General features: G+C 41.1%; 1 protein-coding gene and 1 long non-coding RNA gene across 4 annotated transcripts in view; one reads left to right on the top strand and one right to left on the bottom strand.

The window, feature by feature from the left end:
• LOC115366174 (uncharacterized) overlaps positions 1–20,356 on the top strand; it is a 95,410-nt gene that overhangs the window by 17,789 nt on the left and 57,265 nt on the right. The gene's annotated exons all lie outside the window — the stretch shown is intronic.
• The window catches only part of il1rapl2 (interleukin 1 receptor accessory protein-like 2), a 583,827-nt gene that overhangs the window by 518,832 nt on the left and 44,639 nt on the right, over positions 1–20,356 (bottom strand). For all 3 annotated transcript variants that reach the window (XM_030061479.1, XM_030061478.1, XM_030061480.1), the window contains one exon: positions 14,714–14,891. In XM_030061479.1, the coding sequence (XP_029917339.1) occupies positions 14,714–14,872 (159 nt within the window). In that variant the 5' untranslated portion in view covers positions 14,873–14,891. The remainder of the gene's footprint in view (positions 1–14,713; positions 14,892–20,356) is intronic.

Raw genomic sequence — 20,356 nt, 5'->3', positions numbered from 1 at the left:
AATGACTCTGAATGTCTCAAGAGGGGGTGCTACAATTATAGGTCAAAACAGGATTACATATTTGTCACTGATTGGCCCAGAGGGGGGCTGCATCACTGGTGGGTGATGACATGTTTACTGTTGCCTTGTTTTCACCCAGCCACATCCACTTACCTTCCACCTCAACTTCTCACCTGATTTTGCTCTTGTGTGGCTTTAAAAAGAAACCTCACCTGGCTCTGCTTGATATATGCACGTGACTCTTTATCATGTATTATATATAAATATTCTAGGGCAGCGATTATCAAAACGTGGGTCCCCATGTACAGATGTGGAGGCACGCAGCAACTTCTCAATCATGCCGTGTAGGACAGGTGGCACAATGTCTGCGTCTGTCAGACCGCAGTAAAGCTGCTTTGACTGCAATGCCATGCCGAAGTGAGTAGCCTTCTTGTCTGCCTAACAACATGGACACGTGTTTAAAAATTAAGAGCAGCACTGTCGAAAAACCATAAGGATCATACTTCAAAAACAAAAAGACACCACATAGAGAATATCAGGAATCGTATATTAGAGTTTTGTAGCCCGAAATACATCATTTTTAAGTTTAAAGCAAAATATTTTGATGCTGATCCAGTTCAGCTGAAATTTGACATGTAATAGCCGGCAAAGAATAATAATGAATGTATTAATTTGCTCACATGGAATGCAAGAATGTTCTACATTTTCTGCAAAAACAGATAAATGCCATTCCTGAAGAAAAATGAACTTACTGCTGTCTATTAAGTTTCACATTATCTCTGAATCCAAACCAATAGTACCTATGCATTTCCCTGCTATTATGATTTTTTTTTTTTTTTTTTTGGATCGATGTTATCTGAAAAAAAGAGAAACATGCACAGCTGGATATAGCTGTTTTTGCAAATAAACTCTTCAAATACCGAAGAATGACTGTATTTCACCCAAATGATGGATATAAGCGCATTATTTGGAAGCTTAACAACTTTATTTCATTTCACAAATTATCATGTGGGTCCTACCATGAGAGAGTTTGGGAACCCCTGCTCTAGAGCAACAGGAATATTTTCTATTTGTGGTGTAATTCTCTCACCCCCTGCCCTCATTATCGGCATCAGCTAAATGCTCAAGTGTCAGTGTCTATCAAATGAGTGTTCAATATCCCAACACTGCAGGATTGAAGCTAATTTTTATGTTTTTTTTATCTGCCACACAGCCTAGCTGGCCTTTAGTCTCTGTTCCTCCACTGTGTAATGAGATTCTCTGGTGCTTTTTGTTTTCCCACGTGCTACACGAAGCTTCAAGATCGACTTCAGGCATTTGCAGGGCTCACATCGGGGGCCTGCAGCTGCTGTTACCCTCTTGACTGGTTCAAGCTGAAGGAGCATCACTCGTTTCGCTATGCGTAAAAACAAAATATTGAAAACCCTTGGAGCGCTCTCTACCATGTTTTCCCTCTGGTTTCACTGTAGGTGGGGTATAAAGTGTGAATTATTCGATGACAACTGGCTCTTGCATCAGACAGGAGCGATGCAAGCTGACAGTAGAGGGAAAGCGAGACTTGCATTAGAGGCTCAAAGCGCCGCATCCCCGTGCACCACTGAGCCGCTGGAAAGCCCCTGGCACACAATAGCCTTGAAGTCAACAAGCCATTATTGACAGCCAAGACGGAGCACCATCCTGACAGCTGATTGGCTCTTGTCTGAGGCCGACTTCAGACTTCATGAATATCAAAGACCACTGATATGCGTGACCGCAGCTGCCCTGCGTATGTATGAATACCACAGGATGCTGAACCCTTTCTGTCAAAGGAGCACACCATTTCCATAATCAGGCATCTGAATTACACACACACACACACACACACACACACACACACACACACACACTCCATTTTACATCAGAGGCAACATCAGAAGAGGAATATGTACCAGTTTCTGCCCAACAGGGTCAGTCTTCCCAGTCAAGATGTCTTTTTCACCTCTGACTCATCAGCTGTAGCCTCAGGCTCCCTAGCCCGCCTCCTCAATAGGTCAAAGGTCAGGAAACTTTCCTTTGTAACCAATGAGATCACACTTACAGTATACACGCACATGAATGTCACTGCTGTCGGGTGAAAGCCTCACATCTCCAAGCTGTAAAGTTATAGCTTTGTTTTTAGCCCTTTTGGTTTTGTCTTGGCTGTCATGCTTGTTTTTAGTTTGTATGGTGCTTTATGAGGTTTCATGAGATTTCGAAGAACTGTCCCAGCCTGTAAAGGAGCTTTTAAACCCTTTGAAGCCTCAGCCAGTTCACTTGATTTCTGGGGGAAATGGGGGGGAAAGGCAATGAGCAAATTACAGTCATGAGAAAAAGAAAGTACAGTTCAGTGGTGTTACACATCAGCACATAATGAAAAACATGATCTGCTCCTTAACAGGTCCTAAAATTAAGTAAATCTAGTCTCAGGTATAAAACAACACACAACAGATTCCACTATATCATTATTTCTTAAACAAAAATCCAGAGAAAATGCAGATGTCATGTGTGAAAACCTATGTACACCCTTCCATAGGAATTAAGAAAGTGATTAGCAGCCAGGTGTTGCTGATCAAATGCACTTGATTAATGAATTATCAGCAAGAGTAACCCTCTCTGTAAAAGCAGAAGTTTTGGCTGGTTTGCTGATCTGGAGCATTCAGGTGTGTGTTAACACAATGCCAAGGAGGAGAGACATCAGCAGTGATCTTACAGAAGTAATTGTTGCTGCCCATCAATCTGGGTAGGGTTATAAGGCCATATACAAACCATTTGAAATCCATCATTCTACTGTGAGAGAGAGTATTCACAAGTGGAAAACACTGAAGACAGTTTCCAATCTTCATAGGAGTGGAAGTCCCAGCAAATTGACCCCAAGGTCAGACTGTGCAATGCGCAGAGAAACTGCAAAAAATCCAAGAGCTACATCTAGGACTCCACCGGCCTCAGTTAGCATGTTAAATGTTAAAGTGCATGACAGTAGAATTAGAAAAAAGACTGAACAAGTATGACTTGTTTGGAAAGGTTGCCAGGAGAAAGCCTCTTCTCTCTAAAAAGAACACAGCAGCACAGCTTCAGTTTGCAAAGTTGCGTCTGAACAAACCACAAGCCTGGAACAATGTCCTTTGGACAGACCGGAGCAAAAAGGAGATGTTTGGTCAGAATGCACAGCGCCACTTTTGGCGAAAACCAAACACAGCGCATCAGAACAAACACCCCATACCAGGCGCCAAGCACGGTGATTTAGACTTGTTTTGCAGCCACAGGACCTGGATACTCTGCAGTCATTGAGTCGACCATGAACTCCTCGGTTTACCAAAGTATTGTAGAGTCAAATGTGAGGCCATCTGTCTGACAGATTGGGCCTGGCTGCAACTGCATCATGCAACAGGAAAAAAAAACAAACAAATAAACTGAAAATTATCAACAAATTTACCATAAAATTAGTAAAACATTATTGGCAAATAGAAAAGTAAACATATTTACAAATAAACTATTCATAATTAAGACATATGTTTTAAATTTAATTACAAGAAAATTTGCACAGAATGACCATACATTTTTTTTTTAAATAAATGAAATGCAATTTTATGATACACCTCACCACAAATAGCATTTAACCTCAGTGTAAACCCTGAACTTGACCTTTCTGGTTCTAACGTGCACAGAAGTATCCAACGACTTTTCTGGGTTTACTCAGAGGGTATAATTGGACTGCACGAACATTTATATTATCTTTCTCTCTCTCTCTCTCTCCTACACACACACACACATATACACACACTCACACTCACATACATAAACAATTGCCTGAGGTCAGCGAGAATACCTAGAACAGGATCTTCATCTTGTAACATCTGTTAAGAGCACCCATTTAAGACAGCAGGAAAGAGAGTGTGTGTGGGTGGGGGAGCACAAAGAGAAGAGGGCATTTCCTAAATTATATATGTAATTCAAACCTATTTTCTGCTTGGGATTAAGTAAAATCTTTCCAGACTGCTCTGCTCCAGGCTTTAGAAAATGCTATTGGCTTTTGTTGACCTCTGTAATGAATGTTTTCACTCAGAGAGAGGCATATTGGTTGTGAGTCTGACTCACGCCATAGGCCCTGTGGTGCAGCTCTATCTCCAGGCCTACTGGGCTTGGGGGTGAGTCACTGGTGAATCATTTGAAATAGAAAGGCTTAGCTCAACGCTGGCATGCTTTGGAGAAGTCTAATCTGCAATTTTGTTACTGCACTGCAAATGACAGCTGAAATTGTTTTCACAAATGTTTCATGACCCCGTCGCAAAGGCAAACCATGGGAAAAAAACACACAATGAAATGTTAAAAATGCATGGTTTGTAGTGGCAGCGGCAGTTGTTTTGATTTTTCTTTTTCTCAGTTCCTTAGATACAAAGTCTCAGCAGGACAGTGACAAAACTTTGATCGCAACATGCGATGCCTGACCTATTTTATCTCTCTCCTGACAGGGGGGAAGCACTGGGAGCTCTGCACTACAAGAAAACACATAAGAGATGAGCAAGCAACAGTTCTGCAACCAACATGAATATGTTTTGTAGTATAAATAAGTTGATCAAAAAGAACCAAATGGTAATAAATCGATTTCCAAGAAAGCCAAACCTCTGGCAAATTTAACGTCAACTATGAAAAATGAATTATTTGGAAGCAGCCAATATGAATTCAATTTGAAAATCAAGGCTGTACTGTACTGACTGTAAAATTGCCCCAAAGGCTCAGCCACACAGCAAACAAACCCAACCATGGCAGCAGTGGAGCTAAAGAGGTTAAACGTAACAGGCTATACTCAAGCTCACTAAGTCTATTAAAAATTTGAGTTGGAAATGTTTCTATGTCAACCCACTTGTCTTCACATAATACATTTCCTTACTAAAAGGTGAACAGGGAGTTCCAAAATTTAATCACAATATCTACTGTACAGAGAAAACCTGTGGTGTACGTATGAAGCTTCATGTGGTGATCTGCTATGCGAGGACATCATGTTTGGCATACTATGAACAATGGTGGAGGGACAGAAGAAATTTCATGTGTGAGCTCAGAGAGATGGCTAAGGAAAGCTGGAATATGACAAGCAGTCTACCAATTAGCAGCAATTTTATCATAACCTGCCTCGCACCACCTCTGACTGCAGCTGCACTCTGTGTTTTAATGGAAAGTATGATGAAACAGTGGGGTGGTTATTAACATATTTCACATATTTTTTTACAGCACTGTTGTAAAACAAATTTTGCTATGGCTGAAAAATGCCTTGGGATTTCAAAATGCTGACTGCACGGTGGTGCTGACACATCCTGAAGGCTACAATACTGCAGCTTTTGTTAAAATGTCCTGTCATTGGTTTTACAGGCCCTGGCCTTAAACCTCTTGATCGGACAAAGTGACGTTAGTCAACTACCATTTCACTAGTTGACGACAATTACATTTTAATTGACATACATGTATTTCCCTATAACAATATACATGAGAGATGAGATGGCATTATGTACTTTCATTATGTGCTCATTCTAGCATGAGCACATAGCCGATTTTAGCTTTACATATTATCGCTGTGGAATGTTTGGATAAGTATAACACATATCAGCTGATATATCAAACCTGCTGGAGGGATCAAGTCAGCTGTTATGGTTCACAGTGTGTAGCAGCGTATAATGGGTGTGAATTATGATATAATGACTGCTTTGTCTAGTAGAGGATGCCGTCAATGTAAGACGACAGAGAGAATGTGTCTGATTTTCGAGTCCATGATGATAATTGCCATTTATGTCCAAACCAGGTTAAACAGAGGTGCAGAGGTGTGCTGACAGCTATCTGCGGTTAATTGTGAATGCCACAAGTCTATAGGTAATGTTTCTTTAATTTGTTTTGTTTTTTTTTTCCATCTATACGCAGTTACAGGCACTTCTTGGCGCACCTTTGTTTGCTGAAAGGGCACTGTGCACCATTGGAGTGTGGAAGGCTCACTATTCAGATCCTCACACACTTCTGCCTTGATAAACTGCTCTGTTTTATCTTCGGTTTTAATGTGGGTCAAGGGAGGTCATCAGAAAACCTTTTTTCTGTCTGTAGGTACTGCTTTCATCCTCTGCAGAGCCAAGATCTCTCTGCCACAGAACAATCTTCAAGTAGGCATCTCTTTAAAGACACTCGTGTAGCATTTTAACTTCAGTCAGTGATTATTACATTCATTTTGAGACATCAGTTCGATTGCTATAAACATACAGAAGCACTGCTGAGGAGATTTGTAGCCTCTACTAGCCTCTAAACTGTAATTTACACTGTGTGGCAATCATTGTTGGGGATAACATGATACTATGCAATGAGTTACAGTAATCAGATTTTGCAGTAACAAGTAACTTAACTTTTTAGTTTGTTATATTTAGAGATCGGTTCTTTGGAAAATGTTACTTCATTTACTTTTTTATTTATATCCATGAAACTACAAGAAAAAAAACCCTCACGTGGCAGCAGTACATAACGTGTTGGCATCTTGGTTTGGCTCACTGGTGCTGATGCTGGTGTTGTTGGTTAAGCAAGCAAAACTGAAAAATTTGTAACGCTGGAAAAACGGAACAAGCTGTAACGTGAGCTGGAAATGAGTCAGTGTCAGCCATGTCAGCAACTTGAGCCTTGTAGTAGTTACTGTTTGGCGTGTTTTTCTAGAGCTGAGAATAAATCAATTCAAAGCATGTCATCTGGATTCAGACTTGTTAATTTGCTTGTGCATCAACAAACACATACACACACACCAAACACTGAAAACATTTGGTCACTCTCAGTTGTTTTAATAAATATAAATGAAAGCTCTCTTGCCATTACTGACTCAGTTCTTAGCACTGTTGCTTTCCAGCAGGAAGGCCCTGGCTATGAATCCCGGCCAGCCCAGGGCCTTCTGTGTGGAGTTTGCATATTCTCCCCGTGTTTGCCTGAGTCATCTCCAGATGCTTTGGTTTCTTCCACCATCAAAAAAAAAGAAGTTTCTCCTTATAGTTAGGATGGATTAAATGCAGAGGACAAATTTCTGGACGACACTACCATCTTATCCATCCTCCCAATGATGAAACTGCCTACAGAGACGAGGTTAGGGACGTGGCAGCATGGTGTCAGGTTAACATCACTCTTAACGTCTGCAAAGCCAAGGAGGTGATTGTGGTCTTCAGGAAACAATGGGCAGGAGACACACCCCGTTAAGGCCTTGACACACCAAGCTGATGGTCGGCCTGACATGAGAAACAGAATTATTGTTGCCTTCTCCTCTTCTGTTCTTCTTCCACAACCAAAATATCAATGAAAATGCTTGTGCCATTTGCAACTTCTCATCAGACATACTAGTCAGGTTTCCATCCAAATATATCGAAATTTTTGAGCGAATTTTGTCAATTGCGCAAAAGAAAATGCAAATTTATGCCTGTTTCCATTAGTTTTGTTTTGCGATTATTGGGAGAAGAGTGCGCCATGAGATGACATCATAAGATAGTGTCTGTGTCCACTGAACAACAACAAACACTCAGCTGACACTCAACAGCTGATCAGGGACAGATTCCTGCTGAACTTGTCGGCTCTTGGGAGAAGTCTGGTTACTATTTTGGCAGCGCTAACTTCGTACCGAACAATCTTAAATAAGAGAAGACACAGAAGAATGTTAACGTTAAGAGTGTTGTCAGAAATACAGTGGTGGAAAAAAGTTTTCGGACACCCTTAAAATTTTACACAATCTCAAATATTATCATGAAATATTTGTGGAAAAATCTTTTTTGTGTTTCAAAAGGTGTGGCTGCATTAGACAGATACAAACAAATACAAACTACATTTTTTTGTTTACTGTTTACAAGAAAAACTAACAAAACTAAATTCTTGACAAATTCTTCTAACCACAGAATCTTCTTCCACTTCCTGGCTGTCCAGTTCTTGTGTGCCTGGGCCCAACGACGCCGGGCTAACCTCTGTCTCTCTCATTGATCAGGGGCTTCTTGATAACCTTGTAGGACCTTAAGCCATGATCTAAAAGTCGGCCACGTGCAGTTCGGGTGGAACACTGGACACGAGTTTGGTTTGACCACTGCTGCTGAAGCTCCTGTGATGTCATTCAGCGGTTTTGCCTGCACATGCGGATCAGGATGCGGTCATTTCTTGCTGAAGAAACCCTTGGACGCCCAGATCTTGGTTTGTCTTCCAAGCTATTGGTTCGTCTGTATTTCTGCAGAGTGTATCCAACTGCTGAAGGACTGCATCTGCACTTCCTGGCTATCTGGCGGCAGCTGTACCCTTCCTGGCTGAGAATCTTTATCTTCAGGCATGTTTCCTGCATTAGGTTCCTTGTTTTAGCCATTTTTGTGTCTGAAGAACTTTCAAATGTGCTGGCTTTATATAGACACGAAGCTTGGCAACAAAAATTGTGTCTTTTAATAAAAAGAACGACCTTCATCACTGGTACTAAAATGACCCAATACAATAAAATTTCTTATGTATTTTTATGGAACCAATCAATTTTAAGTTTTTAATGGCTTTTTTTTAAGGATTTGTTTAGTATTTTGGCTGTGACTGTACTAAAAGAAATTGCACTTGAAAACCTAAGAGTGATTCTTAATGCAATATTTCACAAATGCATGGGGTGTCCGAAAACTTTTTTCCACCACTGTAGATGGAAGGAGACCAGTGTGACGTAGTATCCGGTCCAGTCATCGTTTATTCGCAAAACCTGTTTCCACAGCAAAAAGTCGCATTTTCTTTTATCGATACACTGAGAAATCCACCCCCTCCAAATTTTCAAAATTTTTTTCGAAAGTTTTTTTTTCGCAATTTTTGAAAATGTGAATAAAAATAGGTGGATGGAAACACGGTTACTGTCTAGTTTCAAATGCTGCTTTGCATTACTGGGTCTTCCGGTTTCCATTTTTGAATGACAAATACAGACTACTGCCACCTGCTGGCATGGAGAGTTGTTTCTGCTCATGCAGGCACAAAGCATACATCCTAGTTAGCCATTGGCCATAGCCTCTGCGGGATGTTTAAGTGCAACTTTTTGGCCAAACACAGCCTCTGATGAGGCAATGCAAAAGTTAGCCTTTGTCGCCGTTCCTAGGTGTGTACATCAATAATGACCTCACCTGGTCCAGACAGACTCAGTAATTAAGAAGGCACAAAAACAACTCTAACTCCTTAGGAGGCTCAGGAAGTTTGGCATGTCCTCCAGGACCCCCATGAACTTCTATAGATCCACCATCCTCACTGGCTGTGTCTCCATCTGGTGTGGGAGTTGCTCCACTCTGGACCGCAGAGCTCTCCAGAGGGTGGTGAAGACAGCGTGCAGAGTGCATCACTGGTTGCACCCTCCCTTCCGTGCAAGACATCTACCAGACATGAAGCCTTAGGAAAGTACGCAATATCATTAAGGATTCTTATCACCCAAACGTCAGCCTATTCTCCCTTCTGCTGCCTGGCAGGCGTTACCAGAGCATCCAGGCTTGGCCCACCAGACTCTTTACCACCAGTTTCTTCCCTCAGGCCATCAGATTGCTCAGTAGCTCCTAATCCACAATCAGACTGCATAATCAGCTCCACAACCTCCACTTTACTCAACTACCTCAGGACTCTGCACTATGACCCTCACACACTCATGTTTCTCCCCCCATGTTAGCTACTGTCCACTAGTTTTTTTTCTCCCTTGCATTACTAAAAGTGTGGCACCCCTCCCATCACGTGCATTCTCACCATTCACCAATGGGACTACTCTGACATGTGCTCAGTCTACCACAATCTCTGTTGTACTTTTTCTGTGTGTGTGTGTGTGTGTGTGTGTGCGTGTGCTTCATTTTTAAATGCGTAACCAGTAGATGGCTCCTAATTAGCAGCCACTATCAACCCAATTGCATCAGCACGCTAGCATGGAGCAGTGAGGGAATTCGTGCGAATGACACATCATGGTAAGGCATGCGTAGTGAGAATCATATTAAGTGAAGTCCTACATTCTTCATTTATTAAGTATTAGTGTGGTGTTAGGCACAACAGATTTTTGAGATTTAGTGCTAAATCTGTATATTTTTACCCAGAACTCGAGTCTGGGAACAACTGATTGTTTGATTCTATCTTTCAGAATTAGATGGCTAAAAACGGGACAATAGATGCGTTTCCCAGACTGTTCCTCGGGGCGTTGCAGCAGTGCCACTGAGCAACAACAATGGAGCTTCAGGATCAACACTATAGATAGCGAGAGGAGAGCCACAGAGGTGTTTTGCTGCGATAGAATGAGTTACAGGCAATATGTGCTCTGCAAATGAGCCTGTATGACTTAAGTGCTATATAGCTTATTCATTAGGACTACCATAATAGTGTCAATGACTCTTAACTACCACTGCCACCCTAAGCCATTAGACACAGAGTAATCGCATGGCACTACCCTTACAGCCACAGCCATTACACAGAATGGAGTCACTTATTCAGTCACAGAGTGGATAAGGAGACTAAATCATTTATTCATTTGATTCACTGCTGCCCATTAGCACCACCAGGAGTGTAGCTGTGTGTGTGTGTGTGTGTCTGTGTGTCTGTGTCTGTGTGTGAGTGTGTGGCCACTGGAGGTGCATGTGCTGTGCTGTTATTCCATGCATTATGTTGTGTGTGTGTGTGTGTGTGTGTGTGTGTGTGTGTGTGTTGTTTATGTGTTTTCATGGTATACTAATAATGCAGTTCCAGATCCATATGAATGAGTGGCTCATGTGTTTCAGTCCACATTAAGACTGAATCACAGAGCAGATGTCACCGCAGTGAACTTAGTTCATGAGGCATCCGCTTTTGTAAAAGCTGTGTGGCTAATAGCAACAAATACTGAACAGAAAGGTGCTTTGAACAAAAAAAAAAAAAAAAAAAAAAAGAAACACACTTTTTAAAAAAAAAAAAAAAAAATGCAGTATGCAGAGTGTGCTGTGAATACATTTTTACAATGCAGCTCTTTCAGAGATAATCAGAAGCCACATGGAGAAAAGATCAAAGTCCAGGGGAATTTCATAAAGATTAAAGTCACCACCAAAATCAGAGTGGACATGTCACTTTGTGTAATGTAAAAAAAAAAAAAAGAAAAAAAAAATGTCTGTGTAGCTCAGTGTGTGGAGAAGCACTAACCCACAGTTCAAACAGCGAGATGATGCCGCACCAAACTAAACTGCAATTTGGTGCGGCAAAAGGCGACTGGAGTCATATCAGATGAGCTCATTCATTTCATACAGTGAAGCTTGTTCATATCATGATGAATATGCTGTTATGGAAGATAAAAGCCCTGCAATAATATATAAAAAATCAAGTGTAAGCCTAAGATGGTGCACATGGCCATGATCACGCAGGACGCACTTTTGACAGTGGCTGCAGCCTTTTTTTCTCAGATATTTTCTATGGTTTTGCCACAGCAGCCGTCTCTTCCAACCAGGCTTCCTGCTCTGAAGGAAATTATTTTCCAGTAGCCTATTTTTCAAGTACAAGACTTTTCTAAATGTTTGCCGTTGCTCACAGTTGGTTACCGTAGACTCAGAATGAACAATGTGGCGAAATTGTTCAACATTGTGTGAAACTGACGTCTCAAATTACACACTGTTTGTGCACGGCACAGCATGCACAATGAGCAGTATGTGTAGAAAACACTTTAACCACATGCTACCAATGTGGCAACGTGTTGACAACACCGTGTTGTTCAGAGGGTTGGTTCAGACATCATGGCTCAGGAGGTTTGGCAGTTGTCTGGTAATCAGAGGGTTCCTGGTTTTGATCCCTGAGAGAGAGTGTGTCCTTGAGCAAGACACTGAACCCCCAACTGCTTGCATGGTACTCTCTGCCATTAGTGAGTAAAGAAAGGTATGATATTGAAATCTATTGTAATGAACTCCATTCATCATTGATTTCATTGGTTTTTGTTTTTTGACACTGCAGAATGCCAAAACATGACAGTGGGGTACAAATGGGCGATGAAACGAGGCACCAGTGGCTAAAAATGTGCAGTGTGAACTGAGGTAAACACCAATGTTTCCAGGACATTTTATCAGCTTTCAAATTTCCCAGGTGTTTTGCATGCCTGGCAAATTTCTCCTTAAATTTCAAGGTTTTCCAGGATTTCCAAGATGCAGAGGAACCCTGCACAACTGATTCACCTTCCTTTTTGGACATGGTGCATTTTCAGGCTCCACCCTGAGCATGTCAGGTTGAACAAATCACTATTTTAGTGGCATCACACAATACGTCAGCAGCTCCTGGAGTGACATACACCCTCAGAATAGAGGCGGCTACTCTCCCTCTCCTCTTGAAGCACACGCAGGGCGATCATTTTAACAACTCTGTCGCCTTTAGCTAGATAGATTTCAAGAGTCTACCCAGCCCTCTGCATCCCTCACCCAGAGTCCCATAACCTAGACGCTGCAGAAATACCTGTCTTAACAAGCCCATTAATCCAGTATTACGTGTCAAGACTGTACAAGTGAAAGTGGGGTAATTTCTCATTTCCACTGCTGGAAACATGGTGAACAAAAGGTAAGCATATCTTCATTAGCACTCATTTAACATTCATGATTCTGAAAATAATAACCCCAGTTATGGTTTTGTCAGTTTGCATCAGTTCTCCAAGCAATATCTCTATTATATCCTGGAAAACTGTTGTCTTACAATCCATTTTTGTATGAGGCAACATCATTATTCAACAGTGTTACCAAGATAGTCCCATGTGGTTAAAGCAACATTTCTAGAGCAACAACATGTATAAATGTTGCCCATCAGCAACTTGCTGCCTCCAAAAAGTTGCATGTCTGCTTTTAGTTGTTCAGAAGGAGCAGCAACATGGTGCTTACAGCACAACCTGGTCTGAACTATTTCACCAGTGGCTCAAGTTAGTGTGTGTCAGCCTAGCAGTCGGACAGCCTGCAGAGAGAGGGCTGTGGGCGCTGGTGTGGGTGTGAGTGTGTGTGTGTGTGTTCTCTGCTGTCTCCCATCCTTCTGTCAGAAGAGCTTTAGGTCATGTGAGGAGGTGAGAGAGAACACACATTCTTCTCTCTCACCCGATCGTTCGCTCTCTCTCTCTCACTCTAACACACACACACACACACACACACACACACACACACACACACACGCACACACACACAAACACGCACACACACACAAACACACACACACAGCAGCTCATCTCAGGTGTGATTAATCATTCAATGGTGCTGCCTCAATCGCACCAGTGGGTAGATGAATGTCACTCTACGTGTGTGTATGTATGCGTATCTGTGTGTGTGTGTGTGTGTGTGTGTGTGAGTAAGGGGATGTGACAGCTCTGTGTCAGGAGCCTTTGCCTCGATGGCCAGAGTTATTTTATTCAGAGGCATGTTAGCTGGCTGGTTTGCAGCCTGCAGTCTGAATCAATATGAGACGGTATGTGCGCACACACACACACACACACACACACACACACACACACACACACACACACACACACACACACAATGGAAAGGCCCATTATACAATATTGATGACCCTCATATCAGGGTGAATGAACTGTACAATACAGCTTACAGTATGGCCTTTGTGCGATTCTGTTCACATTTGTGTATGTGTGTTAGATATGTGCATGTCTGTTCACACATGTTTGATTTTGTGTGTGTGTGTGTGTGTGTGTGTGTGTGTGTGTGTGTGTGTGTGTGTGTGTGTGTGGTTTACTGAAACCTGCTGTGCATCCTGAGAGAGAAAAATTCAATTGTTCCAGTCTTGCAGAAGTGAGTCTTAATCTCAACAGGGTTACCCGATTAAATAAAGGTTAAAGGGCCTTTAAATATTTTACGAGTTTTATCGACCGTTATTGGTGACTGAGGAATTGCAACATTCACAGTTTGCCGGCACAGCAGTCTTTAACTGACAGAAATATGAAACTCGCATTTTCACAACAGGGCAATCATAGCTAATGAGAGCAGAGACCTAACAGGAACACCTTGTGATAAGGTAACATCAAAACAAATGAAAGAAAAATATGGACCAGAATGAATTTTGAAAGGCAGAAAGCCAAAGAATGACTGTTTTGTCTGGCTGCGTAATTGACAGAAGTCCAGTGGAAAACACAAGGGATAAAGAGGAGCTAGTGAATATTATGAAACCTAGCACTCCTTTGGCTCTGCCCACAGAGAAGGAATGGCCAGTTCAGAAACACGAACAAAATACAGCCTTAAAGTTTTCACTTAAGTTGAAAATTTCCAACTCATTTGTATCGCCCTGTGTGAAAAACTTGCTTTGCGTTTGGTCTGAACACAGTAACTCAACCAGTGATATTAATTATGCCTTACAGGGCAGACCAAATTATTATGGATCCCACCAGAGGTCTGGGAAAGATGCACTCACGTGCTTAAGGCTATGGTTGGGTGAGGGCTTATACCAAACGTGTTTTAGCAAATGGCTAACAGGCCAACAGAGTTTATGACCAATCACACAGCTCATGGGCACATCTTGCCCAGAACTCTGGTGGGATCCATAATAACGTGAGGTCTGCTTCTGAGAAATGTTTGTTTAACTAAAACCCCACTCTGCTTAACATTTAGTGTTTTCTTGTTAAGTATCCCCACCTGTCATGGAGACGGTTCGATTCCCCACCGGGGCGGAGTCTGCTGTTTTTTTTATGCAGTTTCCCCTCAGGGATCATTAAAATTTCATCCCACCTCATGTCACATACCTCAAATTTGGATGGCAAAACACATTCTGGATTGCGGCTCCTATGTGACAGTTGCAAGCTCTCCTGTGGGCAGGTCTTGACAGAGGAGGCTCCAAAGGTGTATTTACAGGTTGACAGCCAGCTGGTGAGCCTTGAGCTTGTCCTTCCATGTCTTCTCATCCCCCAAGTCTCTCCAGACCTTGAGATAAACAAAAAAATAAAGTAAGAAAAAAAAAAAAAAAAAAAAGGAGTGGGTAGCTATAGACCACTCTAATTTAACGCTTGTGTCCCATTCTAGGATGCTTGCAGTGCAAAGGATCATACTTGCTTTGCTTGTACATCCATAGCTGACCAATGGGATGTAATATATTTGTATGGCAGCCACCTACAATAACAACCCCCATGTCTCTGAAAGACCAAACTCATGGTTTCCAGGTGGTTCCAAACTGAGCTTTAGGTAAAAGGAGGGACCAGATGAAACTTTAATGATCCCCACAGGGAAATCGGATCATTGCAGAGAAAGAATAGGATATGGTTGTGAATACTTGCAGAATAAATATAACATGTTGAAGGTAGTTAAGCAAAAGAACATGCTGTATTGAAGACAGACTGTGTGCATTTGTAATGATATTACATATTCAAGGCAATCAAGAAAAGAACATATTGAAGAAATACAACATAATTAAGATGCAGCATCTCCTACTTGTCTTCATGTGGAAGAATTTTTCCCTATGATGATCACTGACATGTAAGAGAGACTGTAAGTGATGATGATGTGTATGTTAAACTATCTGAACTCCATTTGAACAGATGGTGCAGAGGAACCAAGACATGCAAGGCAAGGGAGTACCTCTAACCTTGCCTTGCATGTCAAGAATCAAGAATATCTGGGGAAATCTTGTTAAACCCAGCTGATGGGACGATGCACTACATGACCTGAAGAAAGGCTGAGTGGCCCAAAACACCTCTATCCTAATAAAAGTACCACGTAGGAAAGTGTGTGGGCTCGTTTTCCTTTCCTCAACACAGGACCTGCTCTGCTCTGTGTGTGTCCTGCACTAAAAATACACTACATTACAGCTTTTGCATATCACTGGTCAATTATGTCTTGAAATACGAAAAGCTATTACAAAAAGCTATATTTGGTTGATCTTTAATTGTACACAACATAATTTTACTGTGTCATGGAATCACTGGCCAGTCTATTTTTCACTCAAAACCTCTCAATAACGCCTCACCGTTTTACGATTTATGTGGGAAATTGTATTTAATGAATCAGCTTTGACTTGAGGTTTTGAATCCCATTTAATAATTTCTGCTGGCAAGAGGATTGCCATCTACTTCAAACCATCTCCTGAAAATAGAAACCACATTAAAGTTTCAGTATGCCAAAAAACGTTTCGAAAGCAACACTGGCTCCCCCAAAAGAACACAAGAATGAGTAACCCCGGAAGTGTGTTTCGGGACTTCTCGAATAACCAGTGTCGTAAAAGTCTTTAAACAACGACACGTGATGCGGTGCTCATCCTGGAGCTTACAATGGATTGATACGGTTCTTTATGTGAAGAACTCTGTTCAAGTCTCCACATCTCTCTGCGTCCTCATTCTTTCAGTAATTGAGAGCTTGCATTCTGGGACAGTGCTGTGTTGCAAAATAGTCTAGACAAGCAACTAATTCACTGAAGTGTTGCAAATGCATGAGCAGCAAAATGAGTATGCCTGTGTTTACATGCTCACTAATCATTCGATCTCAACCCTTATTACACCTTCTGTTTTAGTAGATTATACTTCATGTAGCAGATGACCAATGCCATGATTGTTAAATTATTGTCCATGCATTGTTATTGTGTATTGTTTCAAGTATTTCTGTTAAAGGATTATAATTCATTGTAATGGATGACCAATGCACTGACTGCTGTATAATTGTGGAGGTCATCATTTTCCATCACTCTGATTGCCATAGTTTAGCATGGGCTTTTCAAAAAAAAAAAAAAAAAAAAAGCCAAAAACAGGCCTATGTTTAGGTGTGAAAGAGATCCCTGTTTCTGTTTGTACACTTTTTTTCCCAGCTGTACAGATAATTCTTTGGGCAAAAACTAATAGCTTACATGTGTGAGGAGAGTTTGCACGTTTTCTTTTTCATAACTCCTTGTGTATGATACTAAGTGTAAAAAATGCATTCACTTTTATTTATACTTTTTTGACAGAGTTCCTGACTATGTAGTATATTAAGAATGATGAGATTTTCATATTTCTGCATATATTGCTCTTGTTCATTTTTGCTATAAAGTGGTAGCTGAAGGCCAATACTCCCAAAGGTGATTTCAGCTGTTTTTGTCATTTTTTTGCAAATCCCATCCATGTTAATGACTTTAGATAAAATCAGTGGTAAAGATAGTGATACAAACTGAGTTTTTGACCTCTAAGTTGCCATATGATCATTTTTGGTTTACTTCGGTGATTCAGTGATGACATTTGTTTGTGGATGGAAAAAGTTCACTGCATCCGATTAAGGACGCATTACTTGTGTAGGCTATCGGCCACAAGTGACAGATTTACGGCACAAAACTTCTCAATCAGCCCTGTTCTACTTTGTAAAACGTGACTGCCATGTGTGACACCATCCTTCACATGCCTTAAAATACATCACATGTCAGCAGTGTGGGTGCAGCATCTCTCTGCTTTTCTAGTCTTTGTTTTTGTAATCCTTTGATGATGACTCATGCAACAACAGGATGGTGTATACTGCATTAATTATAGCCTCCTCCAAGGTCTTGGTATTCACCACCATCCCCCCCTCCCCCCCAAAAAACCCAACAATCTAGGAATGTCTCATCAATTCTATTTTTTGACAGATTGTGAGGAATCCATCCATCCAGCAAATGTTCATCTTGGATGAATGTCATCAGAACAATAGACATTTCTCGTTGAGAAAGAACTGAAAATTATTGTTATTCAGACAGATGCAACAGACCAGTGTGGCCATTGCCTTAGTCAGATTTCTTTTTTTTTTTTTTTTTTTTTTCCAAACTGTGTGCACTGTTAATAAATCTGGGTAATTGTATCTAGTTACCAAAGTGCACAAAATGGCTTCGTGCAATGGTGTGGTGAGCGGTGGATTATTAACAGAATCCAGGTAAACATCCTTAAAAAGTTAAAAACTTAAACTCATGTTTCTTAAGAACATGTATATTTTGTATATTTATATATATATATATATATATATATATATATATATATATATATATATATATATATTGACAAAATACATAGAGAATACATATAAATACATATAATCATGGGTTTACTATATTGCCCATATTGCCCTGGGCTAATTACTAACAGTTTAATTAATAAGTATTGGTGTGCATGTAAATATAATTACCGGGGGTAAAATAAATCTGTTCTCAGTTCCCTTAAATACTTGAAGGAATCTTGAATACTGGGAAGAATTTCATTTGCCAAACAAAGATCTGAGCTGTTCAACTCTGGACCTCCAGCTCACATCTATAAAATATTTATGAGGCCATGTCAGTGGGCCTATACTCACCCTGAGGCATTTACCCGCTCCATAGTTTTCACAGGGCAAAGAGGAATATTGTAATAAATGTAATAAAGTCAGTTTGGTGTGATTTTCAAAGAGGTCAGTCTTCTTTAATGAAAATGAAGTGATGAAAAGGAGTATTCACTGAAATTTCACACTTAAAGGTTTGTTAATATGTAATGCATGCAACAAGGTCTATTACTTATTATTATCATAAATCAGTGTAACCCCTCTGAACATTTTATTCCAAGCTGTAATCTGTAACTGCAATGAAGTGGAAAAACATTCCCAGTGCAATGCTGTTCTAACAGTGTAACCCAGACACTTTAGACATTTCCTCACGCTCAAAATGACAGGCTGAGTTTTTTATGCAAGCACCAACAGTATGTTACAGCTATACATGAATTTTACATGCACTTTGTGGCTACATTGCTAATATTGAAAACTCCACAGAAAAACAGACCTATTTTGAATATTTTGAGTTATGTGGGTTAAGGGAGGTCCGCGCATATTTTGCGAAGAATGAGCCAAACTGTGGAGAGGTATCTCTGTGGGATAGCCGGTTGAGACTCCAAGAGTTCTTAAATTATTCTCAAGGAACTGTGATTTCTGTGATTCCTAATAGGAAATTCATCTTCTCGCCTGCCCGAGCTCAACAGGGAAGTCAAAATACCGGGTCAGCCACAGAACAGAGTCCCTGGAGCTGGAAGGGATTTAGTGGTTTTAATCACTTTCTTATTTTACCTTTTTTTTTTTTTTTTAAACCCATGGGAGATTTTCTGAGCATGCTTATTCACCAGCACTCTGCATCACATTAAAAGAGCTCCTCACATTTAGACCCAGGAGCTGCCCAGCACACATGCAGTCTTGTTCTGCTGGCCGCTGAGCAGCTCCACTGGAGTAAATGGGAGTTAAGTACCTTGCTCAAAATCACCTCGACATTCATTTCCACCGCTCTGATATTCGTCAGCCAGGAAAACAGTTGCCTCTCTCACCATTAGGCAACTGCAGCTGCTTATGGCCATTTTTGACTGCCAAGGACATTGCCACCGAACAGACTGAGGGTCATAGGGGACTGAACTTTGGACCCTTCAGTATGGTTAAAGCCATCTCTCTCTCTCTCTCTCTGTCTCTCTTTCTGTCTCTCTCTCTGTCCCTGTCTCTGTCTCTCTCTGTCTCTCTCTCTGTCTCTCTCTCTGTCTCTCTCTCTGTCTCTCTCAAACACAACACAGACTACCCACGGAGTACATCAAATCAGAAAACTTAACAACAGAACTTTATACTTAACAGAATAACTTGAATTTACGCTGTGAAAATTAGGATATAATGTAACACAAGTGGAGCCTCAGAAGACATTTAAACAGTGAGCCAGATGCATACAGACTGTGTGTGTGTGTGTATGCACGCGCAAACTCACTCGCATTTGTATGAATAAATGATCGCAGCATAAACCCTCATGTTCCATCTGCTATTTGTTTAAAAATGTGCTACAGAGAAGAAAAGCAGCAGGAGTAATAACTTGTTTGTTTCAGCCACAGTGGGATGCTGAATAGGAAACAACATACATCAAGAAAAAGGCATAAAACCCCTGGCTAGGAGCAAACAAATGCTTTTTCATGCTTTAATTCCATGTAGGAATAGCCTGATAATTGATGTGCAGTTCAGTGTCGTACAGTGGAATAGCCTGCTCTGTACATAACCCTCCTGTTTGGATTTTTCATTAAATCCACCTATGGCATTAAAATCCACATCGATCACCTTGATTCTAATCCATACAAGCAACAAATTTAGCCCCGACTCCCTAACCTGTTACACAGGAAAGTCAATTCATCTAATGTGAAATTTTAAAGCAAAATTGTCAACCCTGTTCAGATGAGGAACCTCTGTACCTCCGGGTCATGTTCCAGTTTTATATCCCCATACTTCCATGTCACAGTTCAGTTTGACACCTCTATACCCTCGTACCTCCAGGTCACAGTCCCATCCTACATCCCCATACCTCCAGGTCATGTCCAGTCCAGTCCCCAGTGTTGGAATAACCTTTCCACTCTGCTCTCCAGCCTCTCCGGTTTCTTCAAATGCTCTTTTCAACAAGTGGTCAACATCAGGTTTCCCTCTCC

The sequence above is a fragment of the Myripristis murdjan genome, chromosome 10, assembly GCF_902150065.1.
Source record: "Myripristis murdjan chromosome 10, fMyrMur1.1, whole genome shotgun sequence".
Lineage (NCBI taxonomy): Eukaryota > Metazoa > Chordata > Actinopteri > Holocentriformes > Holocentridae > Myripristis > Myripristis murdjan.
This window is presented reverse-complemented; position numbering and strand designations above follow the sequence as displayed.